We start from the raw sequence: 27845 nt of genomic DNA on the forward strand, positions 1-27845 counted from the left end.
GGTACCCACCTCCACATCTGGTGGACCTGTCCCACCGTAACAAATTTTTGGTCTTTAATCTTTCACATACTAACCACACTATTTCATCGCCCCGTGGATCCTGATCCTAAAATAGCGCTGTTGAATTGGCTACCACTAAATTTCACCAAACCCCAAATTCGACTTTCCCTCCAAATATTGACTGCAGCTAAGCAAACGATAGCAAGAGCCTGGAGGACACCTACTTTACATGTAGCTGAGACCAAACACAGAGTTACACAGGCGATGATACATGCGAAAATAGAAGCGGTAACGTTGGACAAAATCCCACTGTTTACTAGAATTTGGCAGCCATGGGTAGACAATTTCTTGCCTAAGGACTTTGACACACGCCTTATGGCTCCTTAGTTTAGAATGATCAGTGTTATGGGGCTTGTGGTTCCCCTGGGTCCGCCGACCATGCTTTTCTTTCTCTCCTTCCTTTCCCTTACTTGGTCACAACTTTTCCCTCTCTCTCTATGACCTTATTTCCTCCTTCTTTTTCCTCTCTTTTTCTATCCTTGTATTTTCTTTTTCTCATTCTCTCTTTTTTCTATGTTGGGTAAAATACCTTAAGCAACGCTGTTCTCCTTTACTACTACCCTGAGTAGGGACTGGAGCTATGGATAAAAATGTCTACGGATTTCTTTTTCCCTACCGATACTAGTTGGCCTAGTTTCATTTGGCCCCCCCTTCCATTGTTTTGACTTTTATTTACCCTATTCATATGGGAAGTAGGGGCTGATCTTGTGCCTATATCGAGTTATTTACATTTACAATGCTTAAGTAACAGCGTATCTGACTATCCTTCGTTGCTGTTTTTGTTGTAAACTGTTCAGTTTATTTTACTGTACCCTGCCTGATTCCTTAATAAAATATTTGGAAAGGACGAATGGATCACCTCAATTATACGGTTTCCCCCTCAGAGGTTTCTAAGAGCCAGCATTCCCTCGGATCCTCTAAAAAGAAACTTACTGTTTCAGGCACTACATCATTTAGTGCATCAAGGAGTGATTGTACAGGTTCCTGTATCTGAAAGGGGTGCAGGGTTTTATTCTAACCTGTTTACAGTTCAAAAACTGAACAGGGACACAAAGCCCATTTTGGATCTAAGATCCATAAACCAGTATCTACTAATCCAGTCCTTTCAGATGAAGTCTGTCCACTCAATTGTAGCCTTGCTCCAGATGGGAGACTTTCTAGCATCCATCGATATTTACACATACCTACCTTTCAGCCTCATCAGAGGTTCCTGCGTTTTGCAGTAGAGGAACATAATTATCAGTTTGTGGCTCTAACCTTCGGGCTTGCCACAGCTCCTCAGGTCTTCACAAAGCTCCTAGCACCAGTACTGGGTCTTTTAAGGGCCCAAGGGATCTTGGTGCTCGGATATCTGGACGACTTTGATCACTCACTACAAGCTCTAGAACAGAGCATAACCTGCACAGTGCGGTATTTGGAATGCTTAGGCTGGGTCATAAATACCGAAAAGTCAGCCTTGAGACCAGCTAAAAGTCTTAAGTATTTAGGCCTGATCCTAGATACGGTCCAAGCAAGGGTATTCTTGCCACCCGTAAGGATCTCTGCCCTGAAGGATCAGGTGTGTCAGATAAAGGGCACCAGACTGTCAGGTCACCTTGAGGCGAGGTGACAGATGCACACTGTAGGGATCAGGAGTGCACCGCAAGGTTGTGGACCCTATGGCTGACTGCTGCGGACGGGAGACAGATCCCACTGGGGTTAGAGCGTAATATTCCCTGGGGCGCGGAGTCTAAGAGCCAGCAGGTGTTCACCAGCGCCTCTAGTGGTGTCCCCCAGCTCACACCCACAGTAGGCAACAGGAGGATAGGAATAGTGAGGGACAAAGCCAAGGTCGGGGCCACAAGCAGACAGGAATAGTCAGGGACACGCCAAAAGGTCTGGATCACAGGCAAACAGGGATAGTCAAGGACACGCCAAAGTCGGTAACGGAACAACAGAAGAGCACACGGCAGGTAACAAGAAGCTAACACACAAAGGTTGATCAGCAGGGTTGGCCTGCAGTGCACAGGATAATATAGAGCTCCCTGATGGGAGCTAGGGTGGAGCCATGCCAGAGGATGGATTACAAAATCAGACCGGTGAGGGTCAGCTGGTCTCTAGATGAACACATGGAAACGGGTAAGCAGACAAACTATTGCATAACCATGACACAGACAACCCTCAATTTGGTTCTGTATGAGTCTTTTAGGAAGGATGGCGTCCTCCTTTGAGACAATGTCCAGTTCCATTCCAGGCCTATAAAACAAGACATCTTGTTGGCTTAGAACAGGAGAAGACTAGCTCTGCATTATCCAATATTCTTATCTCCTCGGGCATGCTTGAGCCTAAACTGGTAGTTGCGGGATCACAAACTGCGAAAGGGAAGATCCTTCCTCACAATAACTTTAAGAGTATTGACCACAGATGCTAGTCTCTCAGGCTAGGGAGTGACCCCAGAGGGGCTTACAGCTCAGGGGAAATTGGATAGAACAGATCCTGCCCATCAATGCCCTGGAGTTATGGGTAGTATGTCTGGCCCTACTGTCCTGGACGGTGGAGCTTCAGGGCTGCCCTATCAGGGTTCAGTCCAACAATGCCACTGCAGTGGCATATATAAACCAGCAAGGTGGTATCAGGAGTCGCTCAGCTCTTAAGGAGGTGAACCACACACTAGCCTGGGCAGAGAGACGTGACAATTCTATCGACAGTCCATATCCCGGGAGTAGAGAACTTGAAGGCACATTATCTCAGTCACCAGCAGATCTGCCCAGGGTATCGTCCCTACATCCAGGGGTGTTCCAGGAAATTTGCCAGCGTTGGGGATGGCCAGAGGTTGACCTATTGGCATCCAGGTTCAACAACAAGCTACAGCAGTTTGTGTCCCAAACAAGGGCTCCTCTGGCAATTTGAGCAGATGCTCTGGTAGTTCCATGGAGCCAGTACTCCCTGGTTTATGCTTTCCCCCGGTCCATCTACTTCCACATTTGTTTTGCAGGATTTGGAGAGATTGAGTTCCAGTTATTCTGGTGGCACCAGCCTGGCCCAGAATGCCCTGGTTCATGGAGATTGTGGGATTGGCAATAGACAGACCTTGGCCACTTCCATGCCACCCCAATCTACTGTCTCAAGGTCCTATATTGCACCCCAATTTACAGTCTCTAAATTTGACGGTGTGGATATTGAAGCCTGGGTGTTGGAGGACCGTGACATCTTAGGACCAGGGGTGTCTACTCTAGTGAATGCTAGAAAAGCTGTCACTAGGAAGATCTATCATAAGGTCTGGAACTCTTTTAATGCTTGGTGTGAAGCCAGAAAATCCTCAGAAATATGTGATTGGGAAATCAGATTGGCTTTGAGTACAATAAGAGGTCAGATTTCAGACCTTGCAGTATTCTTTCAAAGGCCTTTAACCTCCCATTTGCTGGTCCAAAACTTTATGCAGGGGGCAACTCATTTGCTTCCGCCCATTGATTCTGTCTGTATTGCAGAAATAACCATTTGAGCCTATCAAGTGTAGCAGAGACATATTTGTTTATTAATGTGGTTATGCATATGTCAATGTAAATCTGTGGACATTGCGATGGCTCAGTGTTTGGAGCCATCTACTGACAAAATCTGGTAATGCACAGATATGGCGATTACAAGCACAAAAAGACTTTCATAGGAAGTACTATTTGTTTCGATAAGAGGTTTGACCTTTGTTACCCAGGGGTCTGTGTGACCTACCCATGAACACTCTGATATGTAGTGCATGCTGGGTAAGGTATAAAAGGGACTGCAGCAGCGATATTTGGTCTCTTTGGACCACGCTGCCTGCCTGTGCGGAACTCTGAGGAGGGTTTCTCAGATAAATAGGCAGACAGTCACTGCGTTTTGCAAACCGGACTGTTTGCGAGGTGACTTGACGGAGCCTGAGAGTCGGTGATCGGATTGACGAGGTTCGGAGACGCTTGTCGGAGTAGCGGAGAACCGGATCCAGTCAGCGGAGCGATACAGAGCATCTGGCCCAGTCTAAGCTGAAGCAAGCTGCAGTTACCGGACCCAAGTCATTACCCAGAACTCTGATCCAGTTGGTGAGCGGGTTATGGCCCACCGTTTATTATTATTGCTTGCAGTTAGACTCACTCACAGGCCTCGCTGGAATCTGTTGTTCCACGGAGGCGTAACTGAGCAACTGACATTGAGTAGGCTCGGGGCCTAGTTCACTTTAGTGCCCAAGTGTGATTACAAGTTCTTGGAACTATACCTGGAGCATTCTAAGTTAACTTTTCCACCTACCCCTTTGGATTACAAGTGCCTGAGAAACCATTTAAGCTAGCGAAGAAAGAAGATAAAGGAGAAAGTACTTTAAGTGAGGCCTCACGTAAAATTTTAAGTAGTGGGAGCTCCCAGGTTTAGATAATAACCTACATAGATATATTGCTTACTGTATTTGACTGTTGATTTATATTGTACTGGCGTCCTACATTTGGACGACAGTGCAATCCCTGTAACCACCTATTTGATATACCTTCAGTAAAGTATTCCTGGTTAAGAGTACAATTGTGTGGCGTACACTTTTTCCCCACCAGGTGGAGCCAGAGGATCCTGAGGGATCGATACAGGTACCCTATACTGTTCCTTGCATTGTACTGTATTGTTATTGCACCACAGCTGTGTCAAGAGAACAGAGTCACGTTAAGGGGGGTTTTTAGAAGAGTGCAGGCCCAACTCAAACTAGCAGCTCCTTTGGGGGTAAGTGCTACACAAGGAAATTCCATTACACTTGTTGTCACACAAGCTAGTCTTCCTGATTGCCATCACCTTTCATCCTTCAGCACGACAGGGTCGTTTTATGACCTGTTCCATCCTTTTTGCCAAGGGGTTGATTCATTAAAATCAGGACATTATTTTGCCTTGTCGTTTCTCTCAAGCTCATTTGGCGGAAAAGAGATGGCTGCATTCTTTGGATTTTGTCTGGGCAGTCAAGGTTTTTTTTTTCTAGATCTGCAGAGATCCGAGGATCAGACTCCTTTATTGTTTTACCAAAAGGACCCAAAAAGGGGCAGGCAGCTTCCATTGCTTTCAATGACAATTGGGTCCATCAATTGGTCATTCAGGCCTATGGTCTGAAACATAAAGCTCCTCCCTTTAGGGTGAAAACTCATTCTACCAGGGGTGTAGAAACCTCCTGGCCTTTTCACCATCAGGTATCTGTGGCTCAGATTTGTAAGGCTGCTACTTGGTCTTCAGTGCATACATTCACAAACTTTTATCAAGTGGATGTTTGAGCAGCCGAGGATTCGGCTTTTGGCCACAGTGTACTGCGGTCTGCCGGCTATTGTTTGGCAGGGTGCCTCCCTCCCCTCAAGGCTATTCTCTAGAACGTCCCAGTAGGTAATGAATAGTGGCCTAACTGTGTCCCATGATGTATGGAAAAGAACATAGGATTTTTTTGGTTAATAGCATGCTAGATTGTATAAAATTCATAAATCCTTTTATTTTGATATTACAAAGTATCCTGTGTAAATTCAGATATTTAGAATCGGACTGTTTACAGTTCTTTATTAAAAAAGGCATAGCTAGATATTATGACTATTTGTCATAGCTTTAAGATGAGTTATTTTTCGGGACTACAGAACAGCCAAGCACAGTTGTTTAAAAATATGTTACATGGCCCTCTCATTTTTTTTTGCCACCTCTAAATAACAAAGTCAGGGTTTACCAACAAATTATGGTAATATCAGCATGAGCATGACTTGAAACTACTTGCAGTTGCTTTAAAACAGAAGTCTCCAAACTATGGCCCTCCAGGTGTTCAGGAACTTCAATTCCCATCATGCCTAGTCATGTCTGTGAATGTCGGAGTTTTACAATGCCTCATGGGAAGTGTACTTCCACAACAAGCTGGAGGGCCGTAGTTTGAAGATCCCTGCTTTAAAACATGAATTGAAATGTTGACCCATAGGAACGAAGAAATAGTGCACTCTTTTCCTGGAAAGATACCAAATGGATGACTAGGGATTGACAAACTATACTTTGGACAATTTTCCTAATAATGTTAGATATCTTAAAAGCTGTGTAAATGTGATATTTAAACTGAGACAGAAAATAGTGTGTTGAAATGTAAGTACAGTTTTGTTTAGAAAAACATAATCCCTTTTGGGTGCTCCTATATACATTATACATTGCAAGGATTTTACTTTTTTTTTTGCAGATCCCTACCTTTGTTTTGAAGGAATAGCTGTTTGTCCTAAAATGTCCTTTGACTTTCTAACCTGATTGCTGAATCAAGGGGCATGTTTTTAACCACTTCCCACCCGGCCAATGTACATATACGGCCGGGTGGGAGCTCTCTACTTCTGATAGGACGTTCAGGAACGTCCTTCAGAAGGAGGGGGATCGTGCGCGTGTGTGCCCACGCAGCGGCGCGATCCCGATGTGTTCGTGTCACCCGGACACTGCGCATCTCAGATCGGCAGGAGGGCTCTGTGATTGGCCCTCCTGATCACATGACGGCCGTGTCCAATCACGGCCGTCATGGGATGTAAACAAAGAGCCGGTTGCTAGGCAATCGGATCCTCCTCTCCTCACACAGAAGTCATCGCTGAGGAGAGGAGAGCAGATCGCTGCACCCGGCTGGTGATCAGTGAGTATGAGCTGTTTTTACAGCTTTTTACTAACTGATCACCAGTCTAGTGTAATACACACATCACCACACAGTGTAAACACACATGTCACCACAATACACATGTCACCACACATGTCCCCAAATAATAAAAAGACATGTCCCCAAATAAAAAAAACACATGTCCCCCACATATGTCCCACTAAAATCACATGTTCCAATGATTATCTGCACACATATGTACGTGATCACCTGCACACATCTGTACATGATCATTTGCGTACATATGTCCGTGATCACACAAACCAATTATTATACACTTAACGGAATTTTATTTACCAAAAACATGTAGCAGAATACATTTTGACTTAAATTCATGACAAAATTAGATTTTATTGGATTTCAATAGAAAAAAGAAAATATTGTTTTTTTTCCAAATTTACGCTTTTTTTGCGCTTATATCGCAAAAAATAAAAAACTGAGTCGTGAATAAATACTACCAAAATAAAGCTCTATTTGTGCGAACAAAATGATAAAAATGTAATTTGAGTACAGTGTAGCATGACCGCGCAATTGTCATTGAAAGTGCGAGAGTGATGAAAGCTGAAAATTGGGCTGGGAAGGAAGGGGGCGAAAGTGCCCAGTATTGTAGTGGTTAAAGCAGCTAGTCTGAAACTTCCCTAACATTTCCTGCAAATAAATTTTTCTGGTGTATGTTTTTAAAGACAGTGACTGATTTACCACCAGTGAATGTTTGGTGAAAGTCATATTTCGCTGCTTTATAAAGATGCCACTTTTAAGTGTTCCTTTTCAGGAATGCTACAGCATTTACATTTCTTTAGAAGAAGGCAAAACCTAGAACCAAAATAGCACTCATTTTGCAGGGGATACACTAAAGGATAATTCCACCTTACAAACGAAACAAAAAGGAAAACCCCCATATTGCAAAAAGTAAAAACGTATATTTATTATTTCTTTGCATTTGAACCTTGAAAGCATCATTATCAGCGGGTGACAAATGCATGCTCTGTCTCCAGCAAACTCTTCCTCCAGATCAGATCTGTATCAAGGTACAGATATTCAAGTTATGGAACTGAAGGAGGTATCAATGGACTACATGCACAAACAAAAGATAAAGGTGCTTTTCTACAAAGAATCACATTTTAGGGAGTCAAACTCCCCAATTTTGAAATCTAGGTGTGTCCCTCTTTTTTTAAACAAGTAATATTTTTGACCATAAATCCAAAGAGTTTGCGGCTGGTATCCATGTCTCTCGCCCCTTTACAATATTTCACCAATTGAAAGATACTGATGACTGTTATTTTATTTCTGAAAGTAAAATATTTGCTTGCCTTTTCACCCTTGTGAAGGGTTACTTGGCTAATCATAATCCACTACTTTTCAACACTCCTTTTTCATGGTCTCCAAATGTAAGATATTTGCAGGGTTTTTTTTTGTTTTTTATCAGAGATCTTAATTGACACAACCTCACGCAAATACCCTTGTGAATATGATTTGCAAGTACTTTTTTTGTTTTTGTTTTCATTTGATAGACGTGTAGTGCATCTTACACCCAATGACTCAAGATTATATCAATCATTCAATGACACGTGATACTAGAATTGACCATTTCTTTGTTTCACACTATCTACTGAGTTGGCATTCAACTACCCACATAAGCCTTGGATTTTGTCTAATTAGTGTCTGATATTTTTACCAGAATCTTTTTCTCGTATTTAGAAGGGAATTTTTTTTTTCTAACAGCCTGTGCAATGATTTCGCATCACTGTAATTCTACTGTATGCCCCTCTATTGCTGAGCATCCCCAACGTTGGTTGATAGTACCTTTTATGCAGTTTTACCCTTATTTACTTCATCTCCTTGCTCTTGCCTTTCACTCTCGCCCACTTCTTTCTCTGAATTTTTGTTCATAAATATAGCTTCTTCCAGGTCATCTGTGACGTTGTTACATGGGCATCCACTGTACACGTTAATGTTAAAGTGGAACTTTACTCATAACAATGTGATAAAAATTTTTTTTAGCAAGGAACATAATTTCACATTATTATTTATGCTACCAAAATTAGTGTGTGCTGTATATTGCCTCCAGCATTGCTTCTGTTTCTTCTTGCTAGAGGCTGCCATTTTGTTGAAGCCCAGAACCCCTGTACAGCAGTAAATCATTAGACTGTCAGCAGATTGGCCTCTAGTGATCTAGTAAATGCCAAAAATGGAGAGCATCTAAGGATGTGTGGAGCAGGGTGAGACCATGCATTAGTGGATTTTAAACAATATTTTCACTTATTTTTTTATGTTTCATATAGCAATACCTGCAAAAGTGGCCACCCTGAAGTGATCTAGTAGTCCTAATTTTCTGACTTAAATTCCACTTTAATATTTCTCATGAGCTGTATAAGACTCCCACAGTATACAGAACATGGAAATGCAATCATTTTAGTAAATAGAAACTACTAAATACCTTTTCTCATCAGCAGGATAAAGCAGATATTATCAGTGTCTGGTTAAAGCATGTAGGAGTTTTCATACTGCATTGGCTGTCCTATCAGGATGCAGGACCCCTGACCCTCTGTCTGGACAGTGCTGATTAGCCCTGTGCGTATCACATGCACTCTCGCAAGAACACAAGGCAAACTCTCTAGCAATACACACCAAACTGAGCATGTGTAGAGTGACTCCACTAACTGTTTTATCCAGACATAATTTGGGGGCAATGCAAGAAGGGGAGGATCTGTGCATACAGGATACACAGCCTGTTTACACAATGTAGAGGATTAACCCATTTGGTTCCACAGAGACTGCATACAGAGACTGATTTTACTGTTGTGGGTTTAGTAACACTTTGAGCATGTGGAAGTTCAGGGCTGTTGCAGCCAGTTTTGCATTTTACGTTTCAACAAGTAGAAGATGCTGTTTTTAAAGTGATTGTAAAGTCTTGTTTAAAAAAAAATTAACAAAAATGTTATACTTACCCCCTCTGTGCAGTTGGTTTTGCACAGAGCAGCCCGGTACCTCCTCTTCCCCCTCCTATCGAGTGCCCCCAGAGTCAGCAGCTTCCTCTGTGGCATCCGAGCCAAGTCAAAGCTCCGTGTTTCTATTTAGACAGGGAGCCCCGCCCCTTCTCTCCTCTGATTGGCTAACTGACTTTGGGAGCCAATGACGCCACTGCTGCTGTGTCTCAGCCAATCAGGCGTTTCCCAGGCGGCATATACATTCGTGGACATCGCTGGAGAGAGATGGGGTTCAGGTAAGTAATTAGGGGGTGCTGGGGTGGCTGTTACAAACAAAAGGTTTTTTATCTTAATGCATAGAACACATTAAGATAAAATACCTTCTGCCTTTACAACTCCTTTAAGCTTTTCATTTGTTTCACTGCTTTCCTGATCAAAGAGCACACATCAGACCTTTCAGCCTGGTTACAGCTTATATCCTTGTATAACTTAAAATAGTGCTGCGCTATACACTGTTGTAAAAATTCCAAAACTATGTGATAAACAATATAAAAAAAAAAAACTAACTGTGCAATAAATGACTATCATAAATATTAAAGTGAATAGTGCATGAAGTGCTAAAGGTGCATATAACATAATGAAAATAAATAACTACTGTGCTGTCTAAAATTTGTAAACACGGTCAAAAGAGCAGCAACTTCCTGTGAAATACGCACAGTAACAAACACTTTTCAAAAAATAAGTTGCACTTGTGATCAGAATGTGAGTAAATAATATGAGTAAATTATTACAATTAATAAAGGCCATCCAATGAAGTGACATCAACATGACAATATATAACAGTGCATCCAAGGAAACATGATGTGTAAAGGGATAACTTCCACCTCTAGTTTTGCTGCCGCTTTCCGACTCCCTATGATCTCCTATTATGGGAGTTCGCAAGCGCTTTCTGCTCAATACCCAGTCAGGGCCTTTGATCGAAACAGCAACAGCGTCTTCATAAATTTTTGTCACCCATAGAGGGCACAATGGCACAGGATCCCAAAGAAGAAATAAAAGCTTCCATAGCATCAAATCTGTTTATTTACAGTCTTCCCTTCAGCCATTCAAAGTGCAGAAAAAGCTTGTCTGAGCTTTTGTTGGGAAGAAATAGCTGCTCCTTTCACCAGACTTATTGCAAACTGATCAAGAATGGGAGTGGCAAGCATATAACATAAAACAATAATATTTAATCCTTCAAGATCAAAATATCCAATACATCAATAATGTCCATCCGGAATATACTATATAATTCATTCTTGTGATGATGCTCCAAACTTTTCAACGTGACAGCAAACTGGTGCTCCCCCAGTGTGAATCTGCTCACCTCAGGGTGTGTGACCGCACATTTAAGTTTGGTCTAATCACGCAGATGAACCACCTCTGGGTTCTGTGTGCATTGAACTCTGTAGGATCCTGAACTGTCCAGTGGCGTTTTCTCCGTACATATACAAAAGATAAGGCTAGATAGTGTTTTAACATTTTAAAATATCTTTATTTTAAAATAGATCATCCAGGGTACTCACATAGCTTGTTTGAAGCACCATCACAAGAATAAATTATATAGTATATTCCGAATTAACATTATTGATGTATTGGATAATATTAATTCACTTGAAGGATTAAATATTGTTTTATGTTATATGCACCTTTAGCACTTTATGCACTATTCACTTTAATATTTATAATAATAATTTATTGCACAGTTATTAATGTTTTTTTATATTGTTTATCGGCTTTGGAATTTTTACAACAATGTACAGCGCAGCACTATTTGAAGTTATTTATGCAGAGCACAAATATATGGGATTGTGATCAGTGCCAGCAGCTGAAAGAGACAAACTGCAGGGCTATTAAGATTTTTTTCTGGTAGCTTGCAAGACATTTTCAAATTTATACAGCTTATATCTTTGATTTTGTCTGTGGGTCAGCAGATATTGATCAGTATTAGGACCACAACTCGTGATTATTTTCATATTCAATCAGTTGACTGATTATTGTTTCAATTAATCGATTCCTAAAATAAAAACCCCAAAGGTGGGGTGTACTCCTGTGGTCCCCTGCCGGCCCTCCTGGCTCCTCCTGCTGCCGCTTGCTATTGCCGCACTCATGCAGACTCAGTCTTGTGCTGCACTGCGTTTGCTGTTGACACACACTGTACGACTCGGCCCTACCCCCTGCTCTCTTTTCACAGGCTGTGATTGACAGCAGCAGGAGCCAATTGCTCCCGCTGCTGCATCTGAATAGAGTTTTGGTTTGATCCAAAACAGATCTCAGATAATTTCATTTAATTTAGTCTATTTTTGTGGCATAGATATGAATTTTTTTTTCATCAAAGAATAGGTCTAGGTACTTATCCCACCCCTCCAGCCCCAGAGGAGAGTAGGAAAATGTGGGTAAACAAATTGTACTAACAGTGAGAGGTCTTAAAGTTGAACTTCAAGCATTATATGTTGTAAAATACGAGACACAGGCAAGTATTCATACTCCTTGGGTTACTGACTCAATTTTCTGTACCACATTCTTATAATGAATATGTTAAATAAAGGGTTAAAAAGTTGGACTTTTGGGTCGCTTTATTGACACAAATTCTTGTTTTTATTAAAAACATACTGTATTTTTTTATTTATACAAATGTGCATATAAAAACAAATGATTTTGATAACTTTTTACCCAAAAATGTCCTTATCATCCATAATAATGTAAGAATATAAGACTTGGATATCTCCACATGTTAGTATCCCTCTGAGTGTGGCAAACAGTGTTAGATAGGCAGTATAAAACTGCCTCTAGGATAGGAAGCTATCTGACGACACAGATGCTGCAAAATGCGTAGAGGCTGTGGGAAAAAGAGGTGCAATAAGAGGAGCCAGAGACATGTTGGCCGAGTGGAGGGAGGAAGGAACCACCTGCGGAACATCATTGGCTTTCCCGATTCTAAGCTGTTTACGTATGGCTGGATAAGCTTAGTGTCGGCTAGAAGACACATTGAGATGTGAGTGCAATATGTTTTTTAAGTTTTATAATTAAAGGTGAAACGGTTTTACACTATGTTGGTTTCATTTACCTTTTTATGAATATACAATAACTGAGGAATTGGAGAGCGTAATAAGGAGTGGTTATCCATTGAATGAACCGAAGGCGCATTGTAACGGTGAAGTCTGGTGAGTGGCCATTCTACAAGATGGTGGTGGCATGATTAGGTTTTACCGGCGACACATGAATATAGAAGCTTTTGGGAGGTGATTCAACATTGGATTGTAAATCAGAGATTGAATTGGATCCATATAACAGCGGGGTGATCTGGATTAAGGACCATTGCCTGCTTTTTAAGAGACTTGGAAATCTGTACATTTGATGACCTGCACATCGAATTTTCAGTATCCCCGTTGGTATCCCTGCTTATTTGTATACCTGTCTGTTTATAGACAGGTATACAAGACTTTATAGACTTGTCTATCTGTATATTTGGATGGACCAGAGAACTATATTGAGTTACTCTGCCAGCAAGCTGATAAATCTTAGCAGTATTTTAACCCCATCGTGCATTGTAGTGATAAAAAAATTGGGACTTCTCCGCCGTCCACGATACATCCATAGAAGTTCTCGCAGAAAGTTTGTCTGTTTACAGACAAGCCATACCATCCCGGCTCTCTGGTCAAAAACGCGAACTGTTATTCCATGCATGCGTCATCAGAGTGCTGTCTCCTATCGGATATGTAGTGTGGACGTTTCCATGATAACACCTTTTAAGGAGCCGAATAGGAAACGTGGAATGGATTTTAGTCTGCTACGACCAGTGCAAAGACTTGTTGCATCATCAAGTAGGAAAATTGAACTTTTAAATGCACAGTCTATTATAAATAAGTCCTGTTTCATTCATGATCATATCCTGGATAAATGTCTGGACTATATGTTCCTTAGAGAGACCTGGCATCAACCAAATACCTTTTCCTCTTTAAATAAGAGCTGTCCCTGAGGATATAGCTACCTTCAAAAAGCTTGCAGCACAGGGCGTGGTGGGAGCTTGTCAGTCATTCATCGCAGCGATCTGGAGCTATCTCTGCAGCCATTACCTGAACTGTCTTCATTTGAATGCCTTGCATTTAAATGTAAGTCCTCTTTGCCTGTGTTGTTTTTCCTTATTTATCAACCACCTAAACCAAATCCATAATTTATTGTTGAGATGTCAAATCTTCTCACAACTTTCTGCACATCCTCTGCCGATGTTATAATCTTGGGCTATATGAATATCCATGTTGACACCCCTTCCTGCCGTTTTGCAGCTGAATTTCTTCAACTTCTGGATTGTTTTAACTTAAAGCAACTTGTTGGTGTCCCCACACATACCAGGGGGCATATCTTGGATTTGGTCATTACAAACTCTGCTGGTCTCGCCAACCTGCTGGTGTATGATCTAGGTGTGTCTGATCACAAGGCCATCTCTATGGATTTGTCATCCCCCCCTCTGCCCTTTGTAGGCCTAAGCGGAACATCTGTTTTAGAAACCTAAAAAACATAAACTCAGACCTTTTGGCAGCAGACTTTGAGCATCTTTCCACACATTTTTTATCAGGTGACGAAGCAGTGGATTATTACAACAGTGAACTTAGCAGCCTCTTGGACCTCCATGCCCCTGTTAAAAAAAGAACAGTCACCTTCACCCATTCAGCTCCCTGGTTTACAGATGAGCTTCGTAAGATGAAGGTAGCAGGGCGGGTCCTTGAGCGGCGCTTTAAAGCCTATAGTCTCACTGTTCATAAACAAATTTACCGGGAGCACCAACAAAAATATGCACAGTATCTTAAAGAGGCAAGGTCACAGTTTTTCTCAAATGCCATCAAAAATAGTCCAGGAAATTCTAAGCAGTTTTTCTCTACTGTAAACCACCTTCTTAAACCAAAATCCCCTCCACCCCCTGCCCATATGGAAGAGCAGTGCAATAAATGTATGGATTTTTTCACTTCAAAAATTGAACATATTCGTTCTGCTCTTTCTGGTCCTCCCACCCAAACTGTTCCCCAGACACAGATCATTTCTAAACCTTTAAACTGTTTTCTTGAGGTGTCATGAGATGAGGTGCAGAACATCATCAGAAAGATGAAATCTTCCACCTGTTCCCTGGACCCTCTTCCAACCTCCCTGGTAAAAATTCATATTACTGCCCTCAGTCCCCTGATCACCGCAGCTATAAATTATTCTCTCCAAGCTGGTCACATTCCCTCTGTTTTAAAAACCACTATTATCAGACCATTGCTTAAAAAACTTACTCTTGATCCAGAAGTCCTATCAAATTATAGGCCGATCTCAAATCTTCCCTTTATATCAAAAGTACTGGAGAAAGTAGTTGCCATGCATCTTCAGGACCACCTCAAATATAACAACTTCTTTGAAAAATTTCAGTCTGGTTTCCGCCTTGCTCACAGCACAGAGACTGCCCTCGTTACAGTTACAAACGACCTTCTTATATCATCTGATTCTGGTTTTCCCTCCCTCCTCATCCTTCTGGTCCTTTCGGCTGCATTCGATACGGTTGACCATGGCATTCTTTTAAATCGGCTCCATTTTACCTCTGGACTCAACGACACAGCCCTCAGTTGTTCAAATCATACCACACAAACCGGACAGAGTATATTTCCCTGGGTCATTTTAAATCAAATCCACATACAGTTACTTGTGGCGCCCCCCAGGGGTTAGTTCTTGGCCCCATTCTGTTCATTCTCTACCTCACCCCCCTTGGCCAAATTATCAGCCACTATAAAATTTCAGTCCACTGTTATGCTGATGACACACAGCTTTATGTAAATGCAACAGAAACGCCATCTTTATCAGTACTCTCCACCTGTCTGGAGGAGATAAAGGTATGGATGGAGCATAATTTTCTTCAATTAAACAGTTCCAAAACAGAAGTTGTTCTGATTGGCACTCTTCATCAGATCAAATCATCACCTATAACCAGCATTACTTTTTCTGGCTCTAACATTCCCCTCTCATCAACAGTTACAAATCTTGGTGTAAAAATGGATTCTCAACTCACTTTTGAAACCCATATAAATCATCTACAGTGCCTTGCGAAAGTATTCGGCCCCCTTGAACTTTTCAACCTTTTGCCACATTTCAGGCTTCAAACATAAAGATATAACATTTAAATTTTTTGTGAAGAATCACCAACAAGTGGAACACAATTGTGAAGTGGAACAAAATCTATTGGATATTTTAAACTTTTTTAGCAAATAAAAAACTGAAAAGTGGTGCGTGCAAAATTATTCGGCCCCTTTACTTTCAGTGCAGCAAACTCACTCCAGAAGTTCAGCGAGGATCTCTGAATGATCCAATGTTGTCCTAAATGACTGGTGATAAATAGAATTCACCTGTGTGTAATCAAGTCTCTGTATAAATGCACCTGCTCTGTGATAGTCTCAGGGTTCTGTTGAAAGCGCAGAGAGCATCATGAAGACCAAGGAACACACCAGGCAGGTGCGTAATACTGTTGTGGAGAAGTTAAAAGCCGGATTTGGATACAAAAAGATTTCCCAAGCTTTAAACATCCCAAGGAGCACTGTGCAAGCGATCATTTTGAAATGGAAGGAGTATCAGACCACTGCAAATCTACCAAGACCTGGCCGTCCCTCTAAACTTTCAGCTCAGACAAGGAGAAGACTGATCAGAAATGCAGCCAAGAGGCCCATGATCACTCTGGATGAACTGCAGAGAACTACAGCTGAGGTGGGAGAGTCTGTCCATAGGACAACAATCAGTCGTACACTGCACAAATCTGGCCTTTATGGAAGAGTGGCAAGAAGAAAGCCATTTCTCAAAGATATCCATAAAAAGTCCCGTCTAAAGTTTGCCACAAGCCACCTGGGAGACACACCAAACATGTTGAAGAAGGTGCTCTGGTCAGATGAAACCAAAATCGAACTTTTTGCCCACAATGCAAAACGATATATTTGGCATAAAAGCAACACAGCTCATCACCCTCAACACACCATCCCCACTGTCAAACATGGTGGTGGCAGCATCATGGTATGGGCCTGCTTTTCTTCAGCAGGGACAGGGAAGATGGTTAAAATTGAGGGGAAGATGGATGCAGCCAAATACAGGACCATTCTGGATGAAAACCTGTTGGAGTCTGCAAAAGACCTGAAACTGGGACGGAGATTTATCTTCCAACAAGACAATGATCCCAAACATACAGCAAAATCTACAAAGGAATGGTTCACAAATAAACGTATCCAGGTGTTAGAATGGCCAAGTCAAAGTCCAGACCTGAATCCAATCGAGAATCTGTGGAAAGAGCTGAAAACTGCTGTTCACAAACGCTCTCCATCCAACCTCACTGAGCTCGAGCTGTTTTGCAAGGAAGAATGGGCAAGAATTTCAGTCTCTCGATGTGCAAAACTGATAGAGACATACCCCAAGCGACTTGCAGCTGTAATCGCAGCAAAAGGTGGCTCTACAAAGTATTAACTCAAGGGGGCCGAATAATTTTGCACGCCCCACTTTTCATTTTTGTTATTAGTTAAAAAAGTTTCAATAATCCAATAGATTTCGTTCCACTTCACAATTGTGTCCCACTTGTTGGTGATTCTTCACAAAAAATTTAAATTTTATATCTTCATGTTTGAAGCCTGAAATGTGGCAAAAGGTTGAAACGTTCAAGGGGGCCGAATACTTTCGCAAGGCACTGTATGTAAGACTTCTTTCTACCATCTTCGTAATATTTCTAAACTCCGTCCAATTCTTTCTTTTTCTGATGCTGAAAAGCTGGTTCATGCCTTTGTCTCCTCCAGACTGGATTACTGTAACGCACTTCTTATTGGGATTCCTGGAAAGAGTCTGCAGAGGCTTCAGTACATTCAAAACTCTGCAGCAAGGATCCTAATGAGAGTGCAGAAACATGAGCACATTACCCCCTTTCTCGACTCACTCCATTGGCTTCCTGTTTCCGCCCGGATTGAGTATAAGGTTTCCCTTCTTACACATCAATGTATTTATGGACATGCCCCACCATAGCTTAAAGAACTTCTTAACTTGCAAAACACAACTCGTTCCCTTCGCTCCACTCATGCGAATCTGCTTCAAATACCCAGAACTAGACTGGACAATGGGAGACAGGGACTTTTGTTCAGCTGCCCCGCGCCTGTGGAATGCCCTACCTGACATCCTTAGGGCTCCTCAATCTACTGAATGTTTTAAAAAAAGGCCTTAAGACATTTCTTTTTAGCAAAGCTTTTTGATCGTTTTAGATGTTTGTTTTATCCGTATAGTTGTTCATTTTAACTTGTAGCACTTTGAGATCTTTTTGATGTAAAGTGAAATATAAATAAAATCTATTATTATTATTATTATTATTATTATTCATTGCATAAAAGGACTATTTTATATGATATATTTTTTTGGGGTATATTTTTGAGTTGTGCGTTTTTTGAACACTTGGAGATGCCTCTAGTGGGAATATTACACTTAGTTGAACATATGTTGTGAATCATAGAAATGGTGGATAGATATTAATATATTATTATTTTTTTGGCTTTCATTTTTTGGTATATAATTATATCACATGCACTATAGGAATTTTGGATTGTATAAAAAATAACAGGGGGCGCAATCCCCAAATACAGTTTATATACACATTTACCTTATTTAGGTGAGGGAACACTTGGGATTGCAGCGTACCAACACAGAGTTAAAGGGGTAGTTTTGAGCGCCGGTATCTATATTTACTTTAATAATGAATGTTGGTTTTACAGGGAAAGATAGAAAAATAGATACAGAGAGGGAGCAGGGGGAGGAGGGGGGAGAGGGAGCAATGTGAAGGGAAAAGAAGAGGAAGGAATTAGGAGGGGAGGACTGGGGGTGAGGAAACCCCAGGTGTCTCTAGAATGTGCCAAGTGGAGCATATCAAGGAGCATTCCACTAATGGTACTACTCATGAAAGCAGAAGAGATTCATCAAAGTTGGGTCTAAGAAAGTGCACTACCCATGGGAACCATAGAGCAACTGTGACAACAGCCTCGATTTTCACATGGCTAATGGCTTGTGTGACCTTGTTTTTGACTGTAAGGACACAGAATGCCAAGATTCAGTGACAATTTGTTTGGCTGCTGTTGTAATCTGCAAGAGAAGCTTAAAGTGGAACTGCACCCAAAAAATAATTAATGAATGTGAAATTTGGATTTTTTTTTTAGTGCCCTCTAAATGGCTTTTGCTAGGGGGTCCCCCGTAGTATGCCTTCTTCAGTGCCTGGGCTCGTGACATCACTTCCACTCGGCACAGGAAGGGCTCAGCTCTGCCTCCTCCCTCTTCTTAGTCATCTGGGACACATGACAGGTCCCAGATGATTGCATGGCCAATCACAGCACGAGGTGCCGCTCGCGCATGCGCAGTGGGTGCCCGGCTGTGGAGCCACAGCCGGGCACCCACAGTTGCAATGCTGGCGCCACCGAACAGAGGGGAAGATGAGTGGGGCTTTGATCTCCCATATCGCTGGACCCTGAGACAGGTAAGTGTCCGATTATTAAGTCAGCAGCTGCAGTATTTGTAGCTGCTGACTTTTCTTTTTTTTTTTTTAAATGGCAACACCACTTTAAATTGAAGTTGTGTTAAGGAAGGCGGGTTTTGGTTCAACAGTGCTGGGTAGATCAGGCGATAGAGCTGTGTCAAAGAGGGTGGAGAGCATACTAAATATGGCATTCTGCTTCAGCCATTTTCTAAGAATGTTCACCTGGATTAACACTGAGGTATCCACACTGGCTTTGGTTTATACACTAGCCCAATATCGTTTACATTGCTCTTCCAGGAAATCCTATTATAAATCTTTAGCCATGTTCATAGTTAACGCCACCAGACTTTGCATAACAATTCACTGCCACTCCACATGTATTCCAACGATCAGGGAATGGTGTTAAAGGCTGACTAATATTAAAGGAATGGAAGAAATTATTTGTATCTCACAAGATCGTCTTACCAAATTTGTTACCACATGGACCTGTTGGAATTCAAAACAACAGAGCAATACAAAATATTTAATATAATTTGGTGCATGGAGTGGATATAGTAGAATCAACTTGTTCTGACCTACCTCAAGTCTTTCTCCTGCAGAAGAAATGCCATGGTTAGAATTCATTGCTTTCTGCATACTAGGTGGGGGGGGGGGGGGGGGTGTGACTGGAGTTGATCCCTACCCTTTCCCTACTTGAAAATGTTGTGTTTCTCTCTGGGTTCATGTGTAAGTATGCGAATAGTTTTTGCCCGCCTCATTATACAGCTCTGTCACCTGAGGGCTTGATAGCATGCTGAGAGGCTTGTGCTTCCGGATAGTGATCTTGGGAGGTCTTATGTTTTTTTTTCCTCCTACAAGTTTACTATATGCTGTGTATGTAACCCTTGTTATGTTGATTTGGTCACTTTATTAAACTCTGTATAGTACTGTATTTGTACTGCTGTGACCTCAAAAAGGAAAAAGGATATTTATATATTTTTTTATATGTATTATATTTTAAACTGAATGGGTTGTTTTACATGGTGAAGGTTTAAGTACACTCTAAGAAGCTTACAAGCACAATATATAAGAATAGTATATGATTTGTCCACTTATGTGATAGATTATGAGTAAAATAGAGTACAACAATGCAAAAGTATACTGACATTTTCTGTCTACATAACTTCTGTAGCCAAGCATAAGGAGAGCAGATTATTCAGCAAATTATTGCTGAAATTACCCATCTAAATGTCCCATTGGTCTCCAAGATCCACTCAGATCTATAAAATTAAAATTACTAAATGGGTTAATATGTGAGCATCTATTCCTTCCACATTTATATTTGAAATTGAAAAATCAAAAGTCTTTTACTACAATGGAATTCATAATTGTTTCATATTATTATTAGAAATGTAATAACTAAATGTTTTGATGATCTATTCTGTATTTCATGTAATAATTATAATTCAATATATTTAAAAGAAAGAATTTGCAATTAAACATATTTTTATAGATTAAGTTAGTTTTAATGCTTTTTGCATTTGTTTTTTGGCATATAACTGTAAAAATAAATGGGCCCCAAGTCGTAAAATCACTTTAGATTAGTTTACTTTCTGCAAAATTTTCCAGTCTATTTTCCACAAAGCTTATTTATGTACTTTTTTTTTATAATGTCTTAATCATTTTTTCATTTTGCATTCATTTTCTAGGCTTGCTAAGATTCTTATTAAGGATCCACCAACTTCAGATTTCACAATAGACTTGAAACATGAGGTGAGCTTTTTTTTTCTTTATTGATAATAAAGTTGTCCGAAGGCTTTCATTGAAAATTACATTAAGATTATGCAAAGAGTCATTATTTGCCGCGTTGCCCCTTCTTTTTCAAGACCTTTGCAATTCGCCCTGGCATGCTGTCAATCAACTTCTGGGCCACATCCTGACTGATGGCAGCTCATTCTTGCATAACCAATACTTGTAGTTTGTCAGAATTTGTGTGTGTGTGTGTGTGGGTGGGGGGGGGGGGGGGGTTTGTTCACCTGCCTCTTGAGGATTGACCACAAGTCCTCAATGGGATTTAAGGTCTGGGGAGTTTCCTGGCCATGGACCCAACATTTCAATGCTTTGTTCCTCAGTCACTTTTGCCCTACGGCAAGTTGCTCCATCATGCTGGAAAAGGCATTGTTCTTCATCAAACTGTTCTAGGATGGTTGGGAGAATTTGCTCTCGGAAGATGTTTTTGTCCCACTACCTTGGCTGAGAAGCAACCCCACATGAATGGTCCCAGAATGCTTTACTGTTGGCATGACACAGGACTGATGGTAGCTCTCATCTTTTCTTCTCTGGACAAGGTTTTTTTCCGGATGCCCCATACAATCGGAAAGGGGATTCATCAGAGAAAATTACTTTACACCAGTCCTCAGCAGTCCAATCCCTGTACCTTTTTCAGAATATCAGTCTGTCCCTGATGTTTTTTCTGGAGAGAAGTGGCTTCTTTGCTGTCCTTTTTGACACTAGGCCATCCTCCAAAAGTCTTCGCCTCACTGTGCATGCAGATGTACTCACTCCTGCCTGCTGCCATTCCTGAGCAAGCTTTGCAGTGGTGGTGCCCTGATCATGTAGCTGAATCAACTGTAGGAGACGGTCCTGGCACTTGCAGGACTTTCTTGGGCACCATGAAGCCTTCTTCACAAATGCAGTGGAAATGTTTTTTTATGGGGTTAAGTTAATTTTCATGGCAAAGAGGGACTTTTAATTAACTAATTGCAATTCATCTGATCACTCTTCATAACATTCTGAAGCATATGCAAATTGCCATCACAAAAACTGAGGCAGCAGCCTTATGCCTTGTACACACGGTCGGACATTCCGACCACAAAATCCGTCTGATATTTTCTGACGGATTTTGCCCGAAACTTGTGTTGCATACACACGGTTGGACAAAGTTGTTGGAAAGTCCAATCGTTCGAAACGAGGTGACGTTTGTTGCGTACGCCGGGACTATGTAGAGGCTAGTAACCAATAGCTTTGGTCTCGTAATTTAATCTGAGCATGCATGGCACTTTGTCCGTCAGAATTCTCTACAAATGATCGGAAAAAGTCTGATCAGATTTTGTTGTCGGAAAATTTTAGATCCAGCTCTCAAACTTTTTTCACAGAAAAAGTCCCATGGAGCCCACACATGATCGGATTTTCCGACAACATAATCCGATCGGACCTTTTCTGTCAGAATTTCTCACTGTGTGTGCAGGGTATAAGTGAAAATTAATATTTGTGTTATTCTCAAAAGTTTTTGCCATGGCTGTATATGTAACCCTTTTATTGCACCAGACTAGCATTCTGTTTAGATTTATATATTTACTTATACATCAGTGGTTTTTTTTTTTATTGTAATTTTTTTGTGTAGTTAATTGTTTTGATTGTTAATTTTTTTATTATTGACAGTCTTTTTAATTTTAGTCAGTGGGAGGACTTGAGTCCCTGATTGGGTTTAGCTGTATTTTGATTATTTAAGCTGTCTTTCAATCAGTGTATTTTAGTTATGAGTAAGTACATTCTTTTGTGTGAAATGCGTTAACTGTCCTCTGTCCGAATGTTGGAGTAGTGATCTATGCAGTTTTTATTGTGACGATTTTAATATACAGTTTTTTTTTATTTGGTACATCATTGGAGTGTGATCAACCTTTATGTCTTCAGTCTGATGCTGCAGTCACGGATTGGACCAGCAACCATTGATGCCCAGAGGGGCGGAAGATTCACACACTTACTGGAGCGGTTAATCTGTTTCTTGAAATGTAATGACCACCTTACACCAACTTTAGGCACATGAAGTGGTTGTACCAGCTCCTGTAGAAGAACAGTTTTAAGGCTTCTGTTCAGACCTGTTTAGAGTTTCAAAATAAAATGGGAACATATTCTAAAATCGCATTGGTACAGACACACAAGCTGACACGCACAGGTTAAAATGGCAATTAAAGGTTCATTTCCCACATCTGTCGATTTTTAAATTGCAATTAGTGTCTGTGTATAAATTCTCAATGAGTTTGTTAGCTCTCACATGCATGCAATGAGTAGGTAGGATACTGAGCCATGAAAAGACCTGGCTAACAAGGTAATGGAACTTTATAAAGATAGAAAAGGATATACATAGTTACACAGTAAACAAGGTTGAAAAAGACCCAAGTCCATCAAGTCCAACCTATGTGTGTGATTTCATGCCAGTATTACATTGTATATCCCTGTATGTTATAGTCATTCGGGTGCCTATCTAATAGTTTTTTGAAATTATCGATGCTCCCCACTGAAACCACTGCCTGTGGAGAGAATTCCACATCCTAACCGCTCTGACAGTAAAGAACCCTCTACGCAGTTTAACGTTAAACTGCTTTTCTTCTAATTTTAGTGAATGGCCGCATGTCTTATTAAATTTCCTTTTGCAGAAAAGCTTTATCCATATTGTGGGGTCAGCAGTATGGTATTTGTACATTAAAATCATATCCCCTCTCAAGTGTCTCTTCTCCAGAGAGAATAAGTTCAGTGATCATAACCTTTCTTCATAACTAAGGTCCTCCCAGTCCCTTTATTAATTTTGTTACCTTTCTCTGGACTCTCTCCAGATACAGCACATCCTTCCTGAGGACTGGTGCCCAGAACTGGACAGCATACTCCAGGTGCGGCCGGACCAGATACTTGTAGAGTGGGAGAATTATCATTTTATCTCTGGAGTTAATCTCCTTTTTAATGCATGCCAATATTCGGTTTGCTTTGCTTGGCACTGCATGCCATTGCTGAGCCTGTCATCTACTAGGACCCCAGGTCCTTTTCCATACTAGATTCCCCCAGATGTTCTCCCCCCTAGTGAGTAGATTGCATTCATATTTTTTGCCACCCAGATGCATTATTTAAAATTTTTATACATTAAACCTCATTTGCCATGTAGTTGCCCACCCCATTAATTTGTTCAGATCAACTTGCAAAGTTTCCACTTCCTGCGGAGAAGTTATCGCCCTGCTTAACTTAGTATCATCCGCAATTACAGAGATTGAGCTATTCATCCCATCCTCCAGGTCATTTATGAATAAATTAATTAGGAGTGGTCAGAGGACAGAACCCTGGGGGACCCCACTTTCCACCCTGGACCATTCCGAGTACTCCCCATTTAACGCCTTGTCCATGACTGAATGAGTCGCTACCTCACGGACAACAACCTTCTCGTCCCCCCCCCCCACACACACAGTCCGGCTCCGTCCTCAACATTCTACTGAAACTGTCCTACTAAAACTCACCAATGGCCTACTAACTGCTAAAACCAATGGCCATTACTCCATACTCATACCCTTAGACCTCTCTGCTGCCTTTGACACAGTTGACCACCTGCTCCTCCTCAGCAAACTATACTACATTGGCCTATGTGATTCTGCTTTATCCTAGTTCTCCTACCTATCTCAGTGCACTTTTAGTGTCACTTACAACTCCATCCCTCTGCTCCTCTTGCTCTCTCTGTTGGGGTACCCCAAGGCTCTGTCCTTGGGCCCCTCCTATTCTCGCTCTATAGCTCTTCCCTGGGCCAGTTGATAACCTCCCATGGCTTCCAATAACACCTAATGGACTGAATGACAACATATAAGTATGGATGTCACTCCACTTTCTCAAACTCAATCTTTCTAAAACTGAGCTTTTTAGCAGACACTGCAGAATGTTACAAGGGTAAAATAACTTGGACTGCTTAGGGCGAAGTGCCCTGAACATTCTATTAGAGAAACAAGCCCTCCTTACATTCTGAGCTGATGGAGAGGACGCTGGCGTTGTTTGTTCGCCGCTTCTCCAGTCGATCCATATACCAATCTTCTCATCATGCCACGAGTCACCGTCTGTGTGTGGAGCTTTCGAAGCAGAGGACCCTAGCTTCAGCTAGCCTCGGCTAACTTTGGCTGCAGCCATGGGACATTGTCCAGTGAAGCGGCTTGTCACGAGCAGTTGGAATGCCTGAGTGTATCTAAGGACATCTTTTCGAGAACCGACTCTTGATTAAGGTGGATGAGACCCGGATTGACAGGGACAATGGACTGAGCCTCCCCGCTGAGTGGTAAAGTATAGACAATACATAGTCTTTATTATCAGTATATTTCAATACCCCCAGCGGCTTACTCATGAGCAGTCACTTGTCCCATTAAGCACACACTGACTTCTGTATATATCAGCAGTCTATTGAAATATTCTGTCTCATAAATCAAGTAAGGACTTAAAGAGGAAGTAAACCCTTCCAAACAACTTGGACCTATAGGTAAGCCTAGATTAAGGCTTACCTGTAGGTCCAAGCAATATCTCCTAAACCTATATGGTTTAGGAGATATTTGCCCGAAAATGGGCACCGCTGTCTACGGCGCATGCGCCGTAGACAGCGGTGCGCAGGCGCACTAAATGCGGCAAATCCAGGAATGGATTTGCCAAATTTGTCGACTCCCGTGCGCATGCGCGGGAGTGACGTCATCGCGGCTTCGCCGTATGACAGCGGCGGAGCTGCGAGGCGCGACTCCCGTGCGCATGCGCGGGAGTGACGTCATCGCGGTTGCGCCGCTGTGATTCGTCGGAGCTGCGAGACGCCACAAGCAACATGGATGCGGCGGACTACAGGGGACAGCGGCGACTTCGCTGGCTCCTGTGTCAGGTAAGTGACACATAATGAGCTACTATGCGATGCATAGTAGTCCATTATGCTTTACCTTTGCAGGGAAAAAAAGAGGAAGTAAACCCATCAGGGTTTACTTCCTCTTTAATTGATGCAGCGAATTACATTGCTATACTGCCGTCATTATATATGATGATGAAAGGAAGTGAACTGTTTACTACTGTATCATTGCATCTAACTCTAAATTTTGGATTCATATGCAATCATTAGTGTGCACACTACGGACTACTTGCTTACAATCCTGGTTAAATACAATGTCAGTACAATTGTGTTTTGAAGCAGCAACAACAAACTCCATCCCATTCTCTCCCTCTCAGATGCCGAAAAGCTGGTTCATGCCTTTGTCTCCTCCAGACTGGACTATTGTAACCCACTTCTCATTGGGATTCCTAGAAAGAGCCTGCAGAGGCTTCCGTACATCCAAAACTCTGCAGCAAGGATCCTGATGAGAGTGCGGAAACATGAGCACATTACCCCCATTCTCCCCTCATTTCACTGGCTTCCTGTCTCTACCAGGATTGAGAACAAGGCTTCCCACACACCAATGCATCCATGGACATGATTCCCCTACCTCAAAGAACTTCTCAAATCAGAAAATACAACACATTCCCTCTGCTCCATTCACTAAAACCTTCTTCATATACCCAGAACTAGACTCAGGACAATGGGAGAAGGGGCCTTTTGTGCAGCTGCCCCGCATCTGTGGAATGCCCTACCTGATACCTCGAGGGCTCCTCAATCCACTGACTGTTTAAAAAAGGGCTTAAGACATTTATTTTTTAGGAAAACTTTTTGTGCCTTTTTAGATGTTCATTTTATTGTATATATTGCTTATTTATTTTTATTTTTTTTAACCTGTAGCACTTTGAGATCTTTTGATGAAAAGTGCACTATGCACTATAAATAAAATGTATTATTATTATTGTAATATTCCCTCCTCCCCGCCCCCCCCCCCCATGACGTTACCATTAAGATCAACAGCACAACCATTGGTCCCTCCCCACATGCCAGGGTGATGGGTGTAGTCCTTGACTCTGACCTCTCCTTCAGCCTCCACATCCAATCACTGGCTAAATCCTGCCTCCTTAACCTCCACAACATCTCCAGAATTCGACACTTCCTGACTAATGACACCGCAAAGCAACTTATTCACTCCTTGATTATTTCCTGCCTTGACTACTGCAACTCTCTCCTAAATGGCCTACCCTTACGCAGGCTATCCCCCCTTAAGTCTGTTATGAATGCTGCTGCTAGACTAATACACCTCACTAATTGATCTGTGACTACTGCCCCTCTCCGCCAATCCCTTCACTGGCTTCCCCTACCCCACAGTATAAAATTCAAAATGCCTACCACAACATACAAGGCCATCCACAACATCGCCCCCAGCTACATCACTAACCTCATCTGCAGATATTTCCAAAATTGCCCCCTCCGCTCCTCCCAGGACCTCCTGCTCTCTAGCTCCCTTGTTATCTCCTCTCATGCTCACCTTCAGGAGTTCTCCAAAGCCTCTCCCACCCTCCGGAATTCCCTGTCCCTGTATATCCGATGAGCCCCTAACCTGTCCACCTTTAGGTGATCCCCGACAACTCACTTATTCAGGGAAGCCTATCCCACACCCACCTAACAACTGTGCCTGAGCCACAACCCCCCATCAAATCATTCCCTGCATCTATTAACTTTTGTACCACCACCCTCTCCCTTTAGAATGTAAGCTCTACGAGCAGGGCCCTCCTCCTCCTCTTGATCTGTACTTTAATTGTGCTGCCCCCCTTTTGTTGTAAAGCACTGTGTAAACTGTTGGTGCTTTATAAATCGTGAATAAAAATTATCACTACCCTCTGAACTCGCCCCTGTAGCCAGTTTTCAATCCATATACTCACCCTATGGTCCATGCCAACTAACCTTACTTTGTACAGTAAATGTTTATGGGGAACTGTATCAAATGCTTTTGCAAAATCCACACACACCACGTCTATGGGCCTTCCTTTCTCTAGATGCCAGCTACCTCCTCATAGA

The 27845-nt window shown here is 41.8% G+C and overlaps 1 protein-coding gene across 1 annotated transcript in view; it reads left to right on the forward strand.

The window, feature by feature from the left end:
• The window catches only part of B3GLCT (beta 3-glucosyltransferase), an 886903-nt gene that overhangs the window by 682045 nt on the left and 177013 nt on the right, over positions 1-27845 (forward strand). The window contains exon 8 of the mRNA XM_077484097.1: positions 20848-20911. Coding sequence (XP_077340223.1) covers positions 20848-20911 — 64 coding nt within the window. The remainder of the gene's footprint in view (positions 1-20847; positions 20912-27845) is intronic.

The sequence above is a fragment of the Lithobates pipiens genome, unplaced genomic scaffold, assembly GCF_037356315.1.
Source record: "Lithobates pipiens isolate NorthernLeopardFrog02 unplaced genomic scaffold, aLitPip1_a1.2 Scaffold_16, whole genome shotgun sequence".
Lineage (NCBI taxonomy): Eukaryota > Metazoa > Chordata > Amphibia > Anura > Ranidae > Lithobates > Lithobates pipiens.